The sequence below is a fragment of the Sus scrofa genome, chromosome 14 (genome assembly GCF_054392235.1).
Source record: "Sus scrofa isolate SSC_HxYL_T2T_F1_AM1 chromosome 14, Sscrofa_HxYL_maternal_Yorkshire_Landrace_v2.0, whole genome shotgun sequence".
Classification (NCBI taxonomy): domain Eukaryota; kingdom Metazoa; phylum Chordata; class Mammalia; order Artiodactyla; family Suidae; genus Sus; species Sus scrofa.
In genome coordinates, this window is record NC_139396.1 from 34,111,351 (window position 1) to 34,136,324 (window position 24,974).

At 39.6% G+C, this 24,974-nt stretch overlaps 1 protein-coding gene across 6 annotated transcripts in view; it reads right to left on the minus strand.

Annotated features, from left to right (window-relative positions):
* KIF13B (kinesin family member 13B) overlaps window positions 1-24,974 on the minus strand; it is a 201,901-nt gene that overhangs the window by 30,903 nt on the left and 146,024 nt on the right. For all 6 annotated transcript variants that reach the window (XM_084997781.1, XM_084997778.1, XM_084997776.1 and 3 more), the window contains 5 exons: window positions 22,534-22,686; window positions 21,442-21,519; window positions 20,089-20,142; window positions 14,070-14,181; window positions 6,280-6,413 (listed from right to left, as the gene is read on the minus strand). In XM_084997781.1, the coding sequence (XP_084853907.1) occupies window positions 6,280-6,413; window positions 14,070-14,181; window positions 20,089-20,142; window positions 21,442-21,519; window positions 22,534-22,686 (531 nt within the window). The remainder of the gene's footprint in view (window positions 1-6,279; window positions 6,414-14,069; window positions 14,182-20,088; window positions 20,143-21,441; window positions 21,520-22,533; window positions 22,687-24,974) is intronic.

Consider the following 24,974-nt stretch of genomic DNA (forward strand, 5'->3'; position numbering starts at 1 on the left):
GATGGCAGAAAAACCTGAAGGCAGGTTCTTAACCAAGAAAGGGAGCTCACCTGAATGGTGCATGCCGAAGGTGGGCCTCTGGTCAGGGTAAAAGCCTGCCTGCACGGTACAAGCCGAGGGCAGGCCTCAGGTTACACAGCTCTCACTTTGATGTTGATGGGGAAGAATTGGGGCTTTCCTGGGAAAACAGTTTCCATGTTTGCGCTGGAGAACATGGATTGTTTCTCGGGTGACCTAGTCTTTCCTGTTGTTTTATTTGTTATTCAGTTTTCCTCAGTCTTTCCTGATTATTTACTTATTATTCTTATTTTCCATTCTTATTTTCCTGTGGTGATTTGCGATTTAACAACGTTACAACAATAATATAATACGAATTTCATCCTGAAAGATTTTCCCCTATTTAAATCCAACTTAGTTGAAACATAGTGTTTATCTATTAACTAGTCATATAGTAAACTTTAGAGTTAGGATCTTAATGAGGTCCATAGAAGTTAGCCATATCTTATCCAAAAAACCTAGCTGTGAGTTTTGTCCTTGATTTTAAAAGCTTTTTAGTGATAGCTAGTTTAATTAAGTTGGTTTATATTTACTTACACTGTCTCCCTGCCATAACGCTTTGAAGATAAGCACCAGTCTACAAACAAGGTTTGTGAATGCCAAATTCTTGTGTCTATGGCCTCTTCAAAGTACTAAGTTTAGTTAAGATAGAGATCTTAAAACAGGATGCATAGCTGCTATACCATGTAATAGTTAACCAATGTACTTTTAACACTGTGATGTAATCTGTAGTGAAAAACTGTCTATATAATCAACTACTATTGCCAATAAAGATTGAGCAATCCAGCGCCCTGAAAGAAGGGACAAAGAGGCTGTCTCCGATGCAAAAGCCGACATCCGTCCATCTTCTTCGGGAAAGTGTACACACCCTGGCGGCCGGAGCTGGCCTCTGACACACAGCCACAGCAATTCGGGATCCTTAACCCACTGAGCAAGGCCAGAGATTGAACCCTCATCCCTCATGGGTACTAGTCAGGTTTGTTAACCACTGAGCCACAATGGGAACTCCATTTTCTCTAAGTGTTATGCAATATTATATCAGTAATTATCCCTTCCTATACTGCAGAACTGATCCAGGTTTCTTTTAGGCATATGCACTGATTTCTATTTTTCTGCTATCTATCTCTGATGCTATTCCAAAAACTGCATGTTTTTTTGTCTGGTATTGGTTATTTAATGACTACTTATATAGGCCACTGAAATCAGTGTACTAACAAGGCACTAGCAGCAAATAAAAAAACAGAATCAAAATAGAGAGCAGGTTTCAAAATAGAGAGCAGAATCAGGGTGTTTGTGTATTTTTCTGTGCTACTGGTAAACTGCACTAGATACTTCACATGGAGCTATGGCAAAGCCAGGCATGGACAGCATGGTCTAGGAACATTTATCAGCATGAACTGTGTCCTGGGCTTGCTAGACTGGTGATACAGAGGAAGATGTGGTATCCCTTTATTTTCATAATGGTATCTAACCAAGTCTCCCGTAATCTCTTTGGTAGAGAGAGGGGAAAACATGGGCTGGAGATGGCAGCTCCCAAGCATGTAGGGCTGAAATGTGTTGATCTGTCTGACTGGAGGAGTGATCTCTAGCTGCATGTGACAGAGATCTCTCTTATGCCCTCAATATTTTGTTTATGATTTGAATGCAGACTATGCCCTTCAAAAGTTTGCAGATGATAGAAAAAATGTATTTTTAAAATAATTATTCAAAAAAAAATCTTGCTTTGGAGTTCCTGTCATGGCTCAGTGATTAATGAACTTGACTAGCAACCATGAGGTTTTGGGTTTGATCCCTGGCCTTGCTCAGTGGGTTAAGGATCTGGCATTGCCGTGAGCTGTGGTTTAGGTCACAGACACGGCTTGGATCCGGCATTGCTGTGGCTCTAGCGTAGGCCAGCAGCTGTAAACTCCAATTAGACCTCTAGTCTGGGAATCTTCATATGCCAAGGATGTGGCCCTAGGGGGGGAAAAAAAAATCTTGCTTTCTAAGAAATGCTAAAATCAAGATGGAAAATTTTAGAAATCAATCTAAAGATCCTTATTTGTATTCTTATACTTCAAATAAACAACAACATGATAAAAGAGAAGTACATTGATAAGAGTGTAAACAAACAAGCAAACAGAAAAAAGGAAACACTAACTTACCAGAAGCACAATAAACTAAAAATGCCTGCCTTTAAAAAAATGTGCAATCTGGAGTTTCCGTGGTTAATGAATCAGACTAGGAACCATGAGGTTACGGGTTCAACCCCTGGCCTCGCTCAGTGGGTTAAGGATCTGGCATTGCTGTGAGCTGTGGTGTAGGTCACAGACAAAGCTCGAATCCAGCGTTGCTGTGGCTGTGGCGTAGGCCAGAGGCTACAGCTCCAATTTGACCCCTAGCCTGGGAACCTCCATATGCCGAGAAAAGACCAAAAAAAAAAAAAAAAAAAGTGCAATCATATGCTACTTTGGTAAGCACATTATTCAGAAGAGAAAGATAATAGCTGCACTATTTTCAAGGATAGGGATTGGAGCATCACTCCTGGGCTCTCCACTCTAAGCAAGACCCTGGCAAGACAGCTGAAGAATGATAAGGCATCTATTACATGAGATATAATTGACTAATCTTTAGCTGTTAAGTCTGGAGAACGTCTAAAAGATCACAGAACCTTTAACTCCTGGGCAATAGCAGAAAAAAATGGAGGCAAAGACTAGGTGGAAATGAGCCAACCTTTTTCCTGGCGGACCTGGAGGTTCCACAAGGAGAAAAAAAAATTATCAAAAAAGTAAGAACCTCAACTTTTAGGTATCAGATATGATTTCCAAGTGAACAGGATGCCATTATAGGGAAGATTATTATGAAAAAATTTGGGAAACATTAAAAAAGTCTAGTAAATACAGCTCTGTTCTTGTTGCTGTTGTTTTGAAATTCTTTTGGCACCGAAGTGTTCCAATTCCAAGGATAAAACATCATTTAGGTGGTAACGACTTAAAGCATATTTAACGTGGCCCTACTAAGGAAAACCTCTATATTGATATTGTCATTTAAAATTATAATTTACTTCTCTTAAAGCTTTAACAGAGATAGTAAGGATGAAAAGAACACAAGCATTTCTGATCAACTAAATTCCAAAAGATAACCTCAAGTTTTTCCCTCTTTTGAGGATCTTTCTTTAGTAGAACTTGTAGCAATCTGGGGAAGAAACTTCATAAATATGCCTTAATATCTCAAGTCTCCACTCTGACGTGATTCTCTCACCTCTCAACTGTAACCACAGTCCTTTACACCACTGGATGAAGATTAGTATGTACAAACTAGCTGATATCATAATCTGTGTATATGTCAATGGTCAACCAACATACATTCTCTATCAACCATGCTTCTGCCCTCAAGGATCACATTCCAGAGCGGAGATAACCAATAAACATATAAACTTATTAGCAACTCCTAACAAGAAGACTAAATATGGGAATATACTGTACCATGCATGCTGGAGGCTGCTGTTTTAGTTTGGTTGGTCCAGGCTGCTCTAAACTCAAACATGCTTCCTCAGGACAGCCTTTCTTAACTATTCAAGCAGCAGACCAGTGTACTAGAGTCCCAGTAGCCACACAAAGATGAAGAAATGGCGTTCCAAGCAGAGGAAAGGCAAGTACAAAAACTCTTGAGATCAACAGAAACTTCATGTGTTCATGAGATAAACAACAACAAAAAGGCCAATGTGGCTTTGCACAGTGAACACAGCAGAAAATAAAGGGACTAAAGATTAAAATAAAGGTCGGGGGTGAGATCACAAAGGAAACCATAAGCTGTAGTAAGAGATTTAGATTTTATTCCATTTCAATGAGAAGCAGTAGAAGGTTTCAAGCCATGAGCTAATAATGTAAGGCCGTGGAAGATCACTCTGGCTACTTTGTAAGGCAATAGTGCCAGTTAGACCCATCAGTAGGCTGCTGCAGGAGACAGTGACTCAGGAGATGATGAGAAACTGAGATGGTTAGAAGTCACTGGACTGAAAGTGGTACCTGCAAAATTTTACTGACCCGAAGCAACCAGGTGGACGTTTGTGCTATACACTGAGACTGGCATGTATTTCATGTGTTGGGAGCAAAAAAGACTTGTGAGCTGAAACCAAAAGTAATGCTCTGGACTTGTAAAAGGTGAATGTCTAATTGCTACATAAGCGGAAAAGCTGACCAGGCAGTTAGTGCCAAAGCCTGAGTTGGAGATAGAAATGTGAGAATTGTCAATGCATAAATGGCTGAAGCTGGATGAGATTACCCCAGATGGAGCTCTGGAACACCTGAGAATTATGAAGCCTGATGGAATAAAGGGTCCCAGAAAAGACAACTGAGGAAGACTGAGCAGTCGGCAGAAAGGAAGCCTGGAGACAAAAATGGTGCACGATCATCAAGTCAGATGAGGACTGAGAGGTGCAGCCAAGTGTAGCTCTGGTGACCTTGAGAACAGGGCCTTGGGCAGGGACAGAGGCTTCACAAACCAACAGGACATTTCAGCTCCGCCACTGGGCATCTTCCTTAAGGCCAGTCCTATATTTTGTTTTCATTTATATTGGAAATATCAAGCACTTGGGGCTATTTTCTCCAATACCTTTGCTCATATATGCTCCCAAAAAAAAGTAAACTGAATGAACAAATGTTACTTAATGTAACTTCAATGCATTTCAAGACTGCCTCTCTCAAACTGGACACTACAAGCTGAAGTTATCACCAACCACTAGACTTCTTTCTAAATCACTGCTATTCCTCACATATCCAGAAGAACCAATCACTCATTAGCAAAACAGTAAAAATAATTTCTTATTGAAGCAGGTGATTTGACTTGCTACATCAAAAGCTCAAAGTAGCTTAAAAAGAATAATTATAGCCATAGTAGTCTGATTCAATGACTTCTGATGTCATTCCAATTTCCTTTAATTTATGCAACTCTGTCTTCACCAAAGAGCAATTGAAAAATGGTGGATATCAAACTTTAATGTGAATAAGAATCACCGAGGGTACTCATCAATGCAGATTATAAGGCGCCCCCACGTGAGGTATGGGTTATAAGGTCAGGTTCTATTTTTTTAAGTTACCTTTTTGAAGAACTACCATGGAAATTCTGGCACAAACAGTCTGTGAATCATACTTTGTGCAATAATGATGTAGAAATTTGGAACAGAATCATGTATGCAATAACAAATCCTTGAGAAAACATTTTTTTGCCTACCCTAACCCCCCATTACAGATTCATTTTGATAACTCTCAAGTACCCATTATGTGCCCAGTTAAACATTTCCAAAAATCTTGATTTTTTTCATCCAATATGTGTGCATCTATACTGATGTATATGCTCATATAATGCTAGACTGGAAAAAATATGTATCTGCATATTTTACAAAACTAATACCATCACCCTGGAGTATGTGCTTATAACTCAGGAAATAATTTTAAACAGTTAAGGTCTCAGACAAGGACTAACCTGCATTTCTGCAACTTGAATGTTTAAGTGAATGTGGAAAAGCTGATGTCAAAGACCTATTTCAACAACTGAACCTGCGCTGTATATGCGTTTTGAATGAGTAAAAATAAATCCTCATTTATCATTTTCTGCTGAATTCATACCTATATGAGGCTAGAAATTGTTTCCAACAGGTTTCCCATACACCATCGCATGAGAGCAGTTTCCTGATTATTTGGAAAACACTTTGACATTTTCTCTAAAACTTATTCTAAGGCTGGGTGGAGAGTCTTAAGAAAAAAGGGAAAGATAAAGGATCAATTTTCATATTTTAAGTGAAAGAATAAGTAAGCCACAGTAGAGGGAAAAAAAGAGGTTGAGCAGCAAGGACAGGGATGATGTAAAACTGTTTGAAATCAGAAATGAAATCAAGAATTAAAAATAGAATTACATTTTCTGTTTGGCAATACACAAACAACACTAAGTGCACTTCATAAATTTCACTATTGTTGCTCTAAGTGATATTACCATAAATCACATTAGTAGCGTACTCCGCATTTTTTAAAAGCAAAAAGGATTGAGAGTGTCAATAAGTTTAAACAGCTCCGTTATCTCCAGCGAGGGTGGAAGAGAAATTACCAGAGCTTTTACCAGGTCTGAAAGCCCAGCTCTGATGCCCCCACTGTTGCTACCCTCTCCCTCCAGCTTCAGCGTGATGCAGAGTGGCATGGCCAGCGACCTACTGGCGCATGCTCACTGCTGCTTCCTTCGAGCTTTTACCTGATGTGCCAGGGGTGACGGCTGTTTGCCCCTTTTCTCATCACGGATGGGGAAGAGAGACTTCAGCAGCTTCGGCATCTGTGGCACAAAGGATCTTACTGGATTCAAGTAGGAGGCCGCTAGGCTACTGAGTCCTGCCAAAAATATCAAAAAGAAAAGAGATAAGGCAATAACAATTACAGAGACATTTGCTTCACTATAAATTGGCCAAATATCATTTCTAAGCAAATCTAATATAAATAAAAAATATCCTTCAAAATTAACATAAAAAAATAATATTATTAGAGCTACCCTCAAACACAATGGTGTTTCCTTTTCTAATTAAATAACAGCAGCTGGGGTACTTCTCAAATGCTCTAATATCCAGTGTTTCTATTAAATCCAAAGGGTGATCCAGCCCCAGTCCTCATGACTACTGGTCAAGTACTAACTCCTGCCTTAGAATAAAATGAGGCTTTTCTTTTTTTTCTTTTGGTCTCTTTAGGACTGCACTTGCAGCGTATGTAGTTCCCAAGCTAGGGGTCAAATCAGGATTGTAGCCGCTGGCCTATACCACAGCCACCACAATGCCAGATCTGGGCCGTGTCTGTAACCTACACCACAGCTCATGATAACACCGGATCCTTAACCCACTGAGCAAGGCCAGGGATCAAACCTGCGTCCTCATGAGTACTAGTCAGATTCGTTTGCCCTGAGCCATGACGGGAACTCCATTTTAAAATTGCATCACTGGAGTTCCCATTGTGGCGCAGTAGTCAGCGAATCCAACTAGGAACCATGAGGTTGCAGGTTCGATCCTTGGCCTCGCTCAGTGGGTTAAGGATCTGGCATTGCCATGAGCTGTGGTGTAGACTGCAGATGTAGCTCGGATCCCACGTTGCTGTGGCTCTGGTGTAGGCTGGCAGCAACAGCTCTGATTAGACCCCTAGCTTGGGAACCTCCATACGCCACAAGAGCAGCCCTAGAAAAGGCAAAAAAGACAAATAAATAAATAATAAAATAAAATAAAATCATATTGCCAATAACACACATGTATACGTTCTCCATCTAGAATTTAAACTCTTCGAAGTCTATATTATTCCACTTTAATTTTTCATGCTGTTTACTGAATGAAGATGATGAAACTGACCTTTCAGGAAGACAGTGGTGTTGGGGTTATTTTTATAAGACAGGGATAGATGCCCTGAACCAACCATGTTCTTACTTGCTCTTAGTTACCAAAGGCTGGGAGGTTAGATGTGCAGATAATGCTTATGGTATAAGAAGACTTCTTTCTCCTTAGTGAATAAAACTAAATTTTTAGGACAATCTAATCCAAGTCATAAATGAATGATTTAAAAAAAAAAACTGTATCCTAATAACTCTTAAGAAAGAATAAGCCAGGAGTTCCCATCATGGCTCAGCGGAAATCAATCTGACTAGTAACCAGGAGGACACAGGTTCCATCCCTGGCCTCGCTCACTGGGTTGAGGATCTGGAGTTGCCGTGAGCTGAGGTGCAGGTCACAGATTTGGCAAGGATCTGGCGTGGCTGTGGCTGTGGCGTAGGCCAGCGGCTACAGCTCCAATTTGCCTCTAGCCTGGGAACCTCCATATGCTGAGAGGGCGGCCCTAAAGAAAAGAGAGAGAATGAACAAGGCAGTCAACCTTGAGTATGTGAGGTTGTGTACCTCCACCTCAATTCCATGCTGGCCCCTGAGATGATGCAAGTTCATGGTCACACAGGTGGTACAAAGACCTATAGAGTTGTAAGGTTTTACACTGTCCATAAAGGAGAATATTTTTTTTTTCTTTTTTTAAGACTGCACTCACAGCATGTGGAGGTTCCCAGGCCAGGGGTCAAATAGGAGCTAAGAGCTGCCAGCCTACACCACAGCCACAGCAGTGGAGGATCTAAACCGAGTCTGCGACCTACACCACAGCTCATAGCAACGCTGGATCCTCAACCCACTGAGCAAGGTCAGGGATTGAACCCACAACCTCATGATTACTAGCTGGGTTCGTTAACCACCGAGCCACGAAAGGAACTCCCATAAAGGAGAATATTAACCCTAAGTAAACTATGAAAAGTTATGTAAGATATTTTGTAATCCTGAGCACAATCACTAAAAAATAAAGCAAAGAGATAGCTATATGACAAGAGATACGTCAAAACTGAGTTCTAAAATGGTGATTTCTAAGAAAGTCAAAATAGGAATGAAACAAAAAAGAGGAGACAAACAGACAAAAAGTTTAAGTTGAATAAAGAGGCAGAAGATATAATCATCTAAATGCTGAGAAAAAATAACTAGGGACAATCTTGAGCTCCCTGGTACCTCAGTGGATTAAGGATCTGGCATTGTCACTGCTGTGGTATGGGTTCAATCCCTGGCCTAGGAACTTCTGCATGTCATAGGCATGGCCAAAAAAAAAAAAAAAAAAAAAAGAGAGCACCAATCTAAAGTTTTACATGCAGTTAAACTAACATCCTAGAGTAAGGATGACCCCTAGTTAAATATCTAGCCAATAATCAACCAAAGGCTGCATCTATCACAAAAGGAGAGACAACCAGACATGATGTGTCTCCTAAAGGAAGCATATAAAACTACCCATTCATTTAACGTACCTCCCACCCCTCCCACAAATTAGCCTGAATCTGATCAATGCTGAAGCTCTAACTACCAATTTCCAGGAAATACCTGAAACAATCATGTTTAAATAACCTGATGAGAGGGAGTTTCCATCCTGGCTCTTTGGAAACAATCTGACTAGTATCCATGAGGATGCAGGTTCCAACCGTGGCCACCCTCAGTGGGTTAAGGATCTGGCATTGCCGTGAGCTGTGGTATAGATTACAGAGGCGGCTTGGATCCCAAGTTGCTATGGCTATGGAATAGGCCAGCAGCTACAGCTCTAACTCGACTCCTAGCCTGGGAACTTCCATATGCTGTGGTTGCCGCCCTAAAAGGACCAAAGAAAAAAAAAGTAACCTGATGAGAATATCACCAGCAAAAATAAGAATGTGCAGCATGTACCATACACTCTGATCTCTTCAACAAATACAATCTAACATGGGAAAAAGAGGAAGAGGAGCATACAGACTAAAGAGGCCTAAGGCACATATCATCTAATCACAATGAGTGAAACTTACTTAGATTTTCATTTAAAAAAACTAAGAGATATTCTTGATCCAGTTGGGGAAATCTAAACCCTGACTAGATGTTTAATGATATTTTGGAATTATTTTTAATTTTTCTTAGGAGTGAAATGTTAGTATAGGTATTGCTTTAAGACTCACATATATTTACAAATGAGATAATATCTGGGATTTGCTTCAAAGTCATCCTGAGAGTGTGGCGATGTAGTGGGAATTCAGATAAAAAAGATGGTGATGCACTGATCATTCTGAAACTAGGAGGGGCACTTGAGGGCACATCAAGTCGCTCTTTCCACTCTGTATGTCTGATATTTTCCATAAAGGATTCTTCAAAGTGAAAGCAAACTAACAACTTTAATATAGCAAAGAAACAGTTTATTACTAAAAAAAGATGGCTACTAAAAGCACTAATGACGGATATTCACTAAAAAAGAAACTAAACTTGGAACTGTGGAGTGAGGTATAAGAAGCAATGATGAGCAGAGCAAAGTAGTAAATATGTAAAGCAAGTAAACTCTGATTTGAATTTTTTAAAAATTTACAGAATTTTAAAACAGGGTAGTAGCTTATGATCAAGTAATTTCACTCCTAGGTATTTACTCAACAGAGATGTTACAAAAAGACCTATACAAAAACAAGCTTTATTTACAGCAGCCAAAAACTGGTAACAAACCACATGTCCATAAACTAAAGCACTGATTAAAAATTGTGATAAAAAAAAAAAAAAAAAAAAAAGGGAGTTCCCGTCGTGGCGCAGTGGTTAACGAATCCGACTAGGAACCATGAGGTTGCGGGTTCGGTCCCTGCCCTTGCTCAGTGGGTTAACGATCCGGCGTTGCTGTGAGCTGTGGTGTAGGTTGCAGACACGGCTCGGATCCCGCGTTGCTGTGGCTCTGGCGTAGGCTGGTGGCTACAGCTCCGATTCAACCCCTGGCCTGGGAACCTCCATATGCCGTGGGAGCGGCCCAAGAAATAGCAACAACAGCAAAAAGACAAAAGACAAAAAAAAAAAAAAAAAAAAGTGATAAATTCGATTATGATAGTGAAACATCTCTCAGCAATAAAAAGAATAAATTATCGATACATGCAAATGGTATGGATGATTTAAAGAAATATACTCAGATATGTTGAGCAAAAGAAGCTAACACAAAAGAGCATATACTATATGATTCCATTTACATGAAATTACAGAAGAGGCAAAACTAACCTGAAATCAGAACACTGAATGACTGTGGGGAGGAAATGAAGTCATGTAAATTTTCTATATCCTGACCAGGGTATAAGTTACACAGGTAAACACATTTGTCAAAACTCATTAAATATGACCCATATTCAAGAAAAAAGCAGTCAGAAATAGACTATGAGATAGGTCCCCATGTTTAATTTAGCCAATGAAGGTCTTAATAGCAGTTTTTATACACAGGTCCAAGGATGTAAAGAATATGGTCTTAACAAATACACAGATAGGAAAGGAATATCAGCAGAGAAATTTAATAAAAAAAGCAGGCATTCCCGCCATGGCTCAGCAGCTTACAAACCCAACTAGTATCCATGAGCATGCAGGTTCAGTCCCTGACGTCGCTCAGTGGGTTAAGGATCAGGCGTTGCTGTGAGCTATGGTGTAGGTCACAGATGTGGCTTGGATCCGGCATGGCTGTGCCCATGGCCGTGGCCGGCAACTGCGGCACTGATTGGACCCCTAGCCTGGGAACTTCCACTGCAGGTGCAGCCCTGAAAAAGAAAAAAGAAAAAAAAGGCAGCAGCAGCAGCTGCCCTTCCTAACAATTCAGAAATATTGGTATTTTAAAAGAAAAAAAAAAGGCAAATAGAAATTCTAGAACTAAAAAGAACAGTAACTGAAATTTTAAAATTCCTTGGATGTGCTTAACAGAAGAAATATCAGTAGAAATCATCCAATCAGAAGAAATATGAATAAGACGAAAAACTAAAATAGTGCTTCTGTGACCTGTACGGCAATATTAAGCAATATAACATGTGTATGATTAAATTCTCAGAAAGAGTAGAAAAAGCACAGGGAAAACATAAAATGAACTAATAGTTGAACAACTCCCAAATTTGCTGGAAAAATCTCGATGTTCATATTTAAGGATATTAGTGAAACCCAAACAAGATAAATACTAAGAAAACTATACCTAAGCATATCAATGCCCAATTCCTGAAAAGAAAAATAAAGAGAAAAACTGGAAAGTAAACAATATAAACAAAGATATACTACATGTACAGGGAAAGTAACACATGATGAATGAATTCTCACCAGAAAAGAGATCTAAAAGTTAGTGCAACGTCTGAAGTGCTAAAGGAAAACAAGCTATCAACTCAGAATGTTCTATCTAGTGAAAATACCCTTCAAAAAAAAGTGAAACAAAGATATTCTCAAAAGAACAGACCCTTCTCCAGGAAAACTGTGCAATAAGAAATAATACAGGATATTCTCAGGCTAAAGAGAAATAATTATGAGGTGAACCTAAGATCATCAGGAAAGATTAGATAGTGACAGACATAGTAAATATGAAGCAAAATATAAAAGGTTATCTATAGTATCTTAGTTTGCTATAAGATTGGTTATACAAGTGGTTGTTTTAAAAGCAAAAGAATAAAAAATAAAAATAAAATAACGTTGTAAAATGAGTTAACATCTGTAAAAGATACAACAATAATACAAAATAAGAGGAGTAGGGGAACAGGTAAATGGAATTATGCTGTTGCAAGATTCTTATATTTGTGCAGTGGAAGTAGTATATTATTAATTCTAAGTAGACTATGGTAAGTTAAGGATGCCTTCTAGAATTCTTGAGCAAAGACACTAATAAACAAATACAGGTATACCAAAAAGCCAAAAGAAAAAATAAAATCAAATACTACAAAATATTTTTCAATTATCCCAAAGAAGGCAAAAAAGATTACAGTAGAAAATATAAATAAGTAAAAAGGTCAAAAAGAAACCAATACCAACATGGTAGATATAACAATAATATTAGATGTAAAAGAACTAAACATGCCAATTAAAAGGCAGAAATCAATGGACTAGATTTTTTAAAAGCTAAACCTAAATATGCTATCTACAAGAGAATCACTCTTAAGGACAAACATAGGCTAAAATTTAAGACTGAAGAAAAGCTACACCATGCAAGCAACATGCAAAATAAAGTTGATGTGGCCATATTAATATCAAGCAAGACAGATTTCAAAGAGTATTACCAGAGAGATAAAGGGACATTTCATGATGAAAAACATCACTTCATCTGCAAAAAATAACAATCCTAAGTGCATGTATACCTAATTACAGAGTTAGTTTCTAAATAAATAATGCAAAAACTGATACAATTAAGGGAAAAATTAGACAATTTTCACAATCATATTTAGAGATTCAATGCCTTCTGTCAGTGACTGACAGACTAAGTATGGGGGAAAAATCAGTAAGGATACATACAGCAGATTTGAACAAGGTTATCAACCACTTTCCCCTGATATATACAGAATACTATGCCCCAAAGCAAAATAGACCTTTTCAAGTACATGCAGAACATTCACCGAGGTACAACAGCCTCAAAAAATTTCAAAAGATTGAAATTGTGAAGTCTATTCTCTGCCCATAATGAAATTAATTCAATAATAATTCCCCAAAATACATGAAAATGAATTAACATGTAACCATGTTACTACCATGAATCAAAGAATAAATAAGAGGGAAATTAGGCTAACTAGAATGCTAATGAAAGCATTTCATGCCAAAATTTGTGAAATGCAGAAATAATTAACAGAAATCAATGAAATAGAAAATAAAACCAAATGTTGGTTCTGCAAGAAAACTAAGAAAACCGATAAACCTGTCTCCAAAAAAAGTATTTGAGAAAAAGAAACAAAAAGTATCTATATTAGAATAAAAAGATGTAACATAATAACAGATCCTATAAACATTAAAAGGTCAATAAAAGTATTTAAGAAAACAAAAATTATCTATATTAGAATTAAAAGACAGAACATAATAACAGATGTTATAAATATTAAAAGGTCAATAAAGGAGTATTGTAACAATTATGAAAATGAATTCAATAACTTAGATGAAATAGAAATTTCCCTGAAAAAAACATAATTTATGAAAACTTATAAATACAAAAAAGTTAACTTTATATTAAAGAAATCGAAGTCATAATCAAAAATCTTTCTACAGAGAAAATTCCAGGCCCAGACAGTGTCACTGGTGAATCTTGTCAAACATTTAAGGAAGAGGTAATAGCAAGTTTACAGAAAGTCAGAAAAAAAGATGAGGAAATTCTTCTCAAGCCATTTGATGAGGCCAAGATAAACATGACACCAAACCTAACAAAGGCATTGCTGTGAGAAAGTACATACCGATATTCATCATAGGACATACACACAAAAATTCTCAACAAAATATTCAACAAACAAATAAAAGGATAACAAATTATGATCAAGTGATATTTATCACAGGAATGCAAGATAAATTCAACATTTAAAACAATGCAACTCAACATGTTAAGAAAGGGAAAAAATAAAGACAGGCATTAACCAGTAGGACAGTGGTTACCTGGTAGGAAATTCTGACTTAAACTATTTCTGATAGATGCTAAAAATTTCAGAATGGTGACTGAAAAATGAAAGCATTAACTCACCTGGATCAGGAGAATGGTTATTTTGGGGACAACCAGGGAGGGGGGCGGCAGAGGGAGTTATTCCTCTAGACACTGTAGTTTGCGACACGTCCTGTTGACTTTCCCACCGGCCCTATTAAGGACAAAATCAGTAATTTTGATTCATATCGATCAATAAACCCAAAAAAAAAATCTAAAGTTACTGAAGAGAAAATGTTACACATGTAAAGCTTTATTCTCGTTGCAGAATATGATCATTCTGATCACTTAAAATACTTTCCTCTTTAGAAAACTTATCTCCCTTATAAAAATAACTCCTCTCATTTGACCTTCCCTTCCAGTTATAATTTAGTCTCCGAATAGTCTTCCTCCCATATCCTGCTGCTTCTCACAAAATATGGATATAATAAGACATTCCTTTTGAAACCCTCCTTAGGCCGTTTCCGATCTTCAGCCTCAAGATAACCTCTTTCACTTCAGATTCTCGAATGAAACCCAGGAACAACTCCAATACCGTCAGGGTCTCTTGTCTCCTGGAGCATGTCTTTCATCCACTCTCATACCGGTGATGACAGTAAAAATTCTAGAAGAGGATACTAAGGAGCCTCCCACTTTTAATAGGTATTAAAGATGAGTTCCAGTTAAGCCTGAACCAAGTAATCAGAGGTTCCTGATAATGGAAGTCACTGAATTAACAAGTCAAATTGGACTCTCAACTTATGTTGTAAATTCCCATTAAAGAGATTTCATTACATACACCAAGAAAAATGCCCGTCAGGTGATGGACTGATTTACCATGCTAGAACTTGTGGTGAGCCATAGAGACGGTAATCCCACCAAAGCACTTTTTAACAGCAATCCCATCCAGTAAAGAAATAACCCCCAAACAGCAAAAAAAAAAAAAAAAAAAAAAAAAACAGTAATGGTGATGAGATGCAAGTCTTTTCAATGCTGTACATTCACTCCCTTTTGATCCTCTGATAATCACTCTGATTTTTTTTCCATCAGTTTTTTAAATGGTATTTTGTATTAGTTTAAACTAGTACTCCACAGGTGCGTGATCCAAACAATTGCCTGGGGTCCTCATTAGTAATCGCCTGCAAAGTAAGTTCTTCGCTGCTCCTGAAGATGGATCGAGTTGGAAAGCCCTTTAGGTTGCAGATGTGTATTGGAAACCTATCTGCTTTTAGCAGCAATCTAAGTACTGATCATAATAAAATCAATAAGCCCTAAGTGATCTGGATCCTGTTTACCTTAGAGAAGGCCACTTTCCCGGGGAACTCTCACAGCCCTGGATAGTTTTAAAAAACGATATGCTGCTCAGCATTAGGCAGCAAGGAAACAAAAGGGATGTGAAAAGATGACGAGAGAAAGATGTACTCTGAGACACTTCACTTAGTAGTGTTTGTGTTACTATGAGTCACACACTGATCTACATACTTTAATGTTTCGTGACTGTTTTCTGCATTTAAATTTAATTCTCTCTCTGGAAGCTGCAGCTTTGTGTGCTCTGGGACAGCACAATCAGGTGGCTGGACACTAAGGTCACCACTCTTCAGAGCTTCTCAGAAGAAGAAAAGCCCCATGCTTTGTTGGCAGTGTTAAGTTCGTGCAAGGCTGCTCTGAAGACAACTTACTTAGTTTGGGAATAAATCCATTTTCATATTTTAGATTTTTCTTCCTCGTTTGGCAGCGGACATAGTGGCACTCTGTCCCTTAAGAAAACTAAGGAGCTGATTTGGAGTCAGCACCTTAGCTGTTTGGTGTATAACGTGGTCCAATGACAAATAAAGTAGGTGTCACCTCTTCTCCGAGGCACTCTCGGGGCTCTGCTAGCTTCCCGGGTAATTTTCCCCAGCTGGCACTCCCACATGTAATGTTACTCTCAAGTCTGAATGGAAGCAGTAACTCTTGCTGTCTCGTTTATTCAAATACCTCAAGTGAGAACACTTGAAAGGATGCAGAGAGAGCATACACAGCCCCGTAGTCATGCTGCTAGCCCTATGGGAGAACATTCCATCTCATCTGTCTCCCCAGTCGTCATCTCAATCTTGAGGATCTCACTGCCAAGGGTTCCCAGGTCTCGCGGACTAGAGACAAGCACACAGAGTGTCTCAAATCTCTCTGGGATACAACAGGCTCTGCTTGCAAGGGAGCAACAAACACGGATGATCAACTGGGTACAACACTTCTCCACCTTTCCGATGCCCACAGATCTCTGGGGCAACACTCCACCAAAATCATCCGCTATATTCTTTTTCTCTAGCAGTACATGTCCATTCTCCTGCCACAAGTGAAATTTGTGGTCCAGGGTCTAGCAACACAAAATGCACCCCACCCCCCACCGCCGGACAAGGCAATCAGTGTCCTTCCAATGAATCCTATGTGCCTGGCTGCTCCAGAGTTATCCTCCTCTTACTGAAATGTTGGGGAGACAAAAGGGAGCAGCCCAGATGAAGGACTTCAGAGGGAGATGAACTTGGAACAAGGAATAAAAAGGACCTGGGCAGGGACTGGATCTTTCTGCTTTCTTACAAGCACAGCTTCCAAAAGGACAGAGTGTGGCTTTTTTTTCCCCTTCCACCACAGCAATGTACACTCTATTGAAATCTGAAGAGAAAAATCTGTAATGTTTCTGATACTCTTCACATCTATGGGCCTTCAGAATCGGCCACAATGAGGAGATCCAAGAGAGAAAATGCTGGCTTCGTTTTGGGTCCCTAAACTAGCTTCATACTCCTTAGGGATTACTTGTGCTAATGGGCTCAATTCAAAGAAATAAAATCCTATCTGAGGTAACAATTATTTGGAGCTAGCACTGTGCTTAAAGGCAAAGCCCAACAGCGAAAAACACAGAAGGCTCTCAGCCGACCTAAGGACAAGGCCGGTCCCCCTGAGGCACCTCTAGTTTTCCTGTTACTGCTCTCCAGACAGGCACAAGTGCTTTGGGTGTTCCATGAGGAGGTCTGGTTTTGATCAGGAAAGTGACAAAGAGGTAAATAAAGAGAAGTGCCAGTGACATTCCAGGTCCAAAGGTGGCTTCTAATGCAACTAGAGAAGAAGTGACTCATAGCTGGCACCAGCCTTATCCAGGGCCACACTAAGTAACTGCAGTTTTCAGGAAAGTGATGGAACCAAAATGCACAACTCACTTTATTAGCTGAATATTCATTTAAGCTTTTGCCTACTTTTAATCGCATCAAAAACCTCCAATCAGAAGATGATAAATCCCTTATAAGTTATTTAAAAATAATAATTCCACCTAAAATGGCTTTAATAATACCAGTTATTTTTATGTTGACCGAGTTCCTTGCACTGCAAAAGATCACAATGCACAGCCACTGTTTAGATGGAAAAACAATCTGCTGAACTTAATTCTGCACCTAAATATGGGTCCAATCTGGTAGACTGGTCATAAAAAGTTTGCTAATTTTTCCTTATTATCTATAAAAAAGCCTGCCTTACAATAATGATGAACTAGCCAGTAACAGTAAATAACAACATCACTGTGATTAGGAAGATTTTAAATTGAAAAGCTTATCAAGAGTGATTTCTTTTAGGCCATAAGGTGAAATCAAAAGTTGGGAGTAGTTAACAAAATTTAATTTATCTTTTTAAGATTAATTATCTCATCAATTCCATCTCGGTGAAGCTCAGCAAAACAATTCTAATTTTAATATGCAGTGACCATCAATAAATACAGGCATGCAGAATGTGGCTGGCCAAAGTCAGAGTGTTATAGGCCAAAGTGGGAGACTGTTTTTAGCACTTCACCACATCCTCCCACCTCCCCAAGAACCCTGATCCTATCAACTCCTGAAACAAGGGCCCTTTCCTCTGGACTCTGCCCCACACCACGCCCTCTGCCTTACTCACTCCACATGTACTGTCATCTCTCCTCCTACCCGCTGTTCACACTCCTGCTTGGAACCCTTTCCCCCCTTGGGTAGAACTTATCACCTTTCAGCAAGAAGCTTAAGCTCCTCTCTGCAGCTAGGGTTAGGGTTGGTCTCTGAATCATGCCTATGAACATGTGTACCCCTCCCCCAGGCTCCTACTCTTCCTAGGCACGCTTCTAGTTTGGCATCTATGTTCCTTTATTCTATTTACTTGGTGTAGATGAAACACGATCATTTATTTCAAGCACACATACTATCATTTTCTCCATTTAAATGTAAGGAAACTAGAGGGAGATGGAACGCTTAAGAAATATTGGGCACTTTTTTCATGGAATTTTATGGTAGAGGATTTTGACTGGATGGATTTTTTTTCCTTTTTTTTTGGTCTTTTTTAGGGCCACACCCACAGCATATAGAGATTCGCAGGTTAGGGGATGAATCAGAGCTGTAGCTGCCAGCCTACACCACAGCCACAGCAACTCGGGATCCAAGCCATATCTGTGACCTACACCACTGCTCATGGCAACACTGGATCCTTAACCCACTGAGCGAGGTTAGGGATTGAACCCGCGTCCTCAGGGATACTAGTTGGGTTTGTTAGCCACTGAGCCATGACAGGAATGCCTTTGGGCTGGATGGATTTCAACAAAACCCCCAAAAGGCTTGTTTCATATATTTTCCTTAAAATACTTCACTTATACATAACTAGTGACACAATCAATTTTCCAAAAACTCTGCTTCATTTAGATAATCACAACTGTGCTTATCAAGAGCTAAGTGCGCCTATCAATGGACCCAGATCAAGGAGTACCCAGCAAACCTTTCAGAGGCATGGTAGGTGGTCAGTGAACTGAGGAGCTGGAGACCAGTCTACATGTCTATAAACAATGAGATAGATATAGATTTAAGATTTAGATTACTGGTAGTCTGCCTGAAATCATAGGATATATATACCTATAAATGCATTATTTCAGACAAACTTCTAGTAATCTAGATCTTAAAGATGAATCTGATTTTTCATCAACTTCATTGTTCTTCCTAAGTTTTTATACGGAAAGTTTCAAAACATATACAAAAACAGAATGTAGAATATTGAACAAAACTAGAAAGAGCAGTATGAGAGGTCTTTGATAATTACTAAATTGCCAGCCTTCTTTTATCCATACCCTACTCTTCACCAAGATTGTTCTCAAACAACTTCCTGATATCAGACCATTTCATATGATACTTTGGCCTCCTCAAGGGCTAAGGTACCAATACAGAGCACCTTGTTCACAAGTAGCAGCACCAACATCTAATGAGGTCCATCAAAAAATGGCAGGCACAAAACTGTGTTAAATGACATCCAGTTACAACCATGTCAGGTGTGATCCGTTAGGTAAATGATAATGAATGATCTATGCTTAAAACTCTGATAAATTGGGGAGAGCTATGTTAACAAGTAAAATACATTCCACCTAACAATATTTGTGTTCCCTTATTTCTCTTTCTTCTAACAAATATTAACTTCTAGACATAATCTTATTCCTCATACATTTCCAATCATTGTACCAATATACTACTATTAAAAATCTGATACAAGGAGTTACCATGTGGCTCAGCAGAAACAAACGTGACTAGCATCCATGAGGACGCAGGTTTGATCCCTGGCCTTGCTCACTGGGTTAAGGATCCGGCATTGCTGTGAGCTATGGTGTAGGACACAGACATGGCTCATATCCTGAGTTGCTGTACCAATACAGAGCACCAGCAGCTATAGCTCTGATTAGACCCCTAGCCTGGGAACCTCCATATGCCACAGGTACAGCCCTAAAAAGCTAAAAAAAAAAAAAAAAAAAAAGTAAAAAAATCTGATACAAAGTTCCACAAACAGGAAGAATATTTTCAACAGAAATAAGAACTTAAGCAACTAAATTGTTTTTTTAACCTCTAAAAAGTAGAGTGATAATAAGGTCTAGGTAATATTATTTTAAACGACAGATTTTTGAAAAAATGAACCCTAAACACTTTCCAATAAATTGCACATAGTATAGAAAGGTGGGAGAAATTTTGGCATGCAAAGCTAGCATGAGATATTTGAAAGGAGGATGGTGAATGGGAAATAGGTCTAAGAGGGATCGAGAACAATAATAAACACTTACCTTGTTGCTACCTAGACTACAGGATGGAATGAGATCCTGTCGGCTGCCAGACAACTGAATAAGAAATAAAGTGGGGGGTTAGTTCTTCATGTGCAAAAGTACACAAATCTATGGTACTGGAAATACAAGACCTTGAAAACCAAATCCACAGAACATTAAGCAGGATGGTATCAGAGAGGATGTCAAGAGTAAAGTTGCAAACTAGACTAGCGGCCTTCAGGACACTGCTGAGCACAATATTTTTAAAATCTAACTGATAAACCATATTAAGATGGGAGGTTTAAGTAAGGCCAGATACCCAGCTTACACTGAGGTAACAACCACCTGGGCTGAGTGCAAAATGCTTCTTCTGTTCACCCCTTCGTGAAGGGCACCACGTCCCTGGTTACCTCCTGATGTGATGACCCCTTTCTCTGGGTACTAGAGCAAATGTATACACACAAGTCATTTTAAACCTAAATACCAAATCTCTGCACATACCAGCACATTTTAATCTATCATTTTCTGAAGTATTGAGAAGACATTTATGCTGAATTAAAATGGTATTTTTTACTGTCAGAGAATGTTCCCAATCTTTCTGTCTGAGATCACCAGTGATGTCATTCGGTCTCACAGAGGCCACGTGTGCCCTTCAGCTTGACCTCCTCCTACCTCTGGCTGTGATCTCTCCAACACACAGGCTAAGGGTCAGCTGCTCTTTAATGCTGTACCCTGCTTTTTCTTGGTGTGAAGTTCAGACAGAGGTGTACTATTTCTCATATCCGTATCTTTATCAAAGGTAAGGAAAGGAGAGATAAATCACAGGGCCACAAGCATATTTCTTTGTGAAGAATTATTTGTAAGCTTAACATGCATATTAATTATATCTATGTTTTAAAACACAATGAAAAACTTTTGACACTGTAACAAAACAAACCTAACTCATTTTACTCTTTTATGCTACCTGGATGGCCTTTAAGCAACTGAGTCTGTAAACCTAGTCCAGACTTCACGATTTAGAATTCAGTTAAGCCCAGAAAATTCCAAGAGCTTTCCCTGGGCACTCAGACAGTTTTGCTTTAGTCAACTAACAGCTGCCTAACACTTGCAGCCACTGAGTGAGGCACTAGTGACATGAACATCAATGAGAAACACCAGAGAGGACTTCGATGGATACTTTCCCTGTAATATCAGGAAGGACAATGACAGAGGGAAGCACCGATGCCATAGGGGAGAGAAGGGGACGCTTACATTTGTTAAGAGAAGGAAATGACATCCAAGATGAGATTTAAAGGGCAGAAAGGAGTTATCCAAGGAAAGGGGGGGGTGAAAGCAGATCCCAGGCCGAGCAGGGAATGGACCCCAGGTACTCACTCTGTTCACGTTTGGGGAACTAATGCTCCTCCTATTCAGCTTCCCTTTCCCTGTCAGCTGCTCCTTCACAGCAACTTCCTGTCAGCCAGAGGACATGCAGAAGAAAAATAAACATGAGCCGTCTCACCTCCAAAGTCACAGTCTCTAGAGCAGGCTCTAAATAGTTATTTAAATAATGTTACTTCACGCAACAGAATGACCCAGTTCCCATCACTGTGAATTATTCAAAGTTAATTAAACAGTCTGATGGGTTACCTGGATCATTCTTTTCCTTGTCTACTGATGGCCCCTTTGAAACTGGCCAGAAGTCAGCTCCAGGTGAAAGAGTATGAAAATCAGACCAGGAGTTCAAGCTGTGGCACAGCAGAAATGAATTCAACTAGGAGCCATGGGGTTGCGAGTTCCATCCCTGGCCTCACTCAGTAGGTTAAGGATCCGGCATCGCCGTGAGCTGTGGTGTAGGTCACAGATGCGGCTTGGATCCTGCATTGCTGTGGCTGTCGTGTGGGTTGGCAGCTGCAGCTGATTGGACCCCTAGCCTGGGAACCTCCATATGTTGCAGGTGGGGCCATTAAAAAGACATAAAAATGAAAACAAAAACAAAGGCAGACCATTCACTTTTATTTTTCATTAGTATTTCTGGTTAAAAAAAAAAAAAAAGCCTCAATCTTGCTACATTTAGGGTTCCTCAGAGGCTTAGGTTTACAGGTGGCACTTTCCTTTTCCCTTCTAGAAAGCCACTCTGAGGCTGTAGCGGGCAAAGAAGGGCACAGCATTCTGCTCCCAGGCTGCATAGTTCTTCAGCCACATCACTGCCCAGCATCAAGGAATGTGTAAAACACTTTTTTAGCCAGGAAGAGTTATGTATCTTCTTCTACTACTTCCAAGCAACCAGACAGCATTTGGTGTCTTGGAAAAAGGAACTTTCCAAATGTAGTTTTTGCATCTTCAAAGACTTACCTGGAAAATTTAATCTAAATTAAATATGCTCCATTTAGAGGTTTCAAAACTTTAGACCTAACCATACTGTGAATTGCACAAAGTCAAACCCAGGACCAGGCTGGGTTGGCACCTCTGCGACCGTCAGCTGACCTGGCGAAGACGGTCTAAAGTGAGAAGGTTCTCCACCGCTAGCACGCTCCTGAGGTACTTCTCAATGTAAGCCTCCGAGTCAGCAGAAGCTGTGTTTTCAACATTAGCTGCCATCCTTGCTAATGTTTCTCGTTCCTCTACTCCCTGGGCATCCTGCAGAATGGAAAGTTGGATATTAAAACTAAGAACATTGCAGAAGAAAACGTTATAAGAATGTCTTAATCTATACAAACACACACAGAGTACTAACAAATGGGATGCATTCCAAAATTCCATTTTCCTTTTTCTTTTTTCTTTTTCTTTTTTTATTTTTTTTTTTGGTCTTTTTAGGGCTGCACCTGCGGCATAAGGAAATTTCCAGGTTAGGGGTTGAATTGGAGCTGGAGCTACAGCTGCAGGCCTACATCACAGCCACAGCAACGCGGGCTCCAAACCATGTTGCAACCTACACCACAGTTCATGGCAACACCGGATCCTTAACCCACTGAGTGAGGCCAGGGATCCAATCCACGTCCTCATAGATACTAGTCAGGGTCATTACCACTAAGCCACGATGGGAATTCCCAAAATTCCGTTTTTAAGTCAGCTTTTGGAACTCAAAATGTATTCTCTTACAGAAATCATGGTATACATGCTGGTTAGGTTAACTTAAAAGGCTACTTAAACACAGTGCAGGTGAATCAGTAGTTTGATCAACAAAACTGTTCACTCCCATGTCTTTTGCAAACAAAGACACCCTTGGTGGGAAAGGATTTGGTGGGCCAACTGGAAATCTAACCACAACTGTACTTCAGGAACATATCTTGAGGGGCCAGAGGGAGGATTGAGGAGCTGGGGTAACAGCTAGATGTGCGTGGGATCCAAACAACCTTCACAGAGGGCAGATACAGGGATGGAGGGAAAGAACACCTTCACTATAAGCTGCCTCCCACGGACCATATTTTCCAACTGTGGTCTCGATCCCCAGCTCTGGAGGGGCAGAGGCCAAAAGCTAGGAGCCAACCAAGAAAAGAAGCAGGCAGGCAAATTTCCATTCGCTGTGCTTTCCAGCAGAGCTGCCCCCTGTTCCCTCTACACGGCCAGTCCAGGCATATAAATGGGACATTCGAGAGTCAGGGAGGGACTTTTTCACGCAGTTAACTATCTCAAGGTAACCTGGCTCATAACAAAGGACTCTTCTCAGGAAAAATCAGATACTTTACTTGTGAATTTGCTATATCAAAAACTACAAAATACATATCCACGTGCCACTGCAACTTAAGATGCCATCAACTTTAAGAAAAAATATTTTATGTACCACTGAGGAGAAAAAAACAACTCTGCCAATTAACTTAAGGCATCATCAATTGTAAGATACAGTCTAACTTCAAAAGTACTTTTAAAATTAACATACGCCTTAGAACAGATAAAACATGGAAAAATCTGGAAGATGGCCTAAGTTTACAAAACTTTTGTCTCCTACAGTAATTCATTTGGGCCTAGGAATCATCCACATTTTATGATAAAGAGGAAAACAGCATAATTAGAAAAAGAGCAGGACTAGAACTTAGGTCTCCTGATTCTTTTTTTTTTTTAAGCCTCCTGATTCTTGATAGGAAATTTTTACCAATCAACATGGATACTTTATGGTGTCTAAGTGAACAGACATTATCCTCATTTTCTAAGGAAGAGGATAACTGACTTTTAAAGAAATGTACTTATCCACGTTATCCACACCCTTAACAAGATCTCAAACACATCACCTCACAAGCAAAGATGAAGGGAGAAAAGGAAAAACTGAAGCCAAATCACAACAGCCATCCCTGTTTCTCAACGGCATTCGAACCGTTTTATAGAGTTAGGCTCGGACACAACTGCAGAAACTCAGAAATCATTTCAGATACAGAGAACAAGAAACAGTCTCTCACTAAACATGTCAGCATACAAAGAGTAATCTATTTCAGACCCAAGACACTGCAGCTAGTCTAAGTCAAAAACAGGCTCCATTTTTAAATGTTCGGCAGGCTCCACATTAAATAAACAATTACTATTTGCTGTGTGAGCCTAACACTTTGAAGATCCAGGGAGGAATTAGTCTCTATTTGGTATTATTTGAGAGGAAAAAGTGTTCTGTGATATACTAACTCTAAAACAAAGCCTGTGTCATCTTTTCACTCTTCCCCAAACCGATTTCTGTCTTAAAATATATATCGTCCCTCTATTATTCAAATATTCAACAGAATCAATTAACAAATACCAAGCCCTTGAATGAGGAGAATGAAGGCACTGTGGATGGTGTGCTTGGGAGGGATGCTCATCTCAGGGTCCCAGTCCCATTTTCCATCCCCAAGGACAGCAGAGTCTGAACTTCCCCACTCACTCCCTGGTTTCAGAGAAACAATGTAGCAGAAGGAAACCTTCTCCTTCCTCTTTTTCAGAGTCCATTTCTTAGACCCCTCACT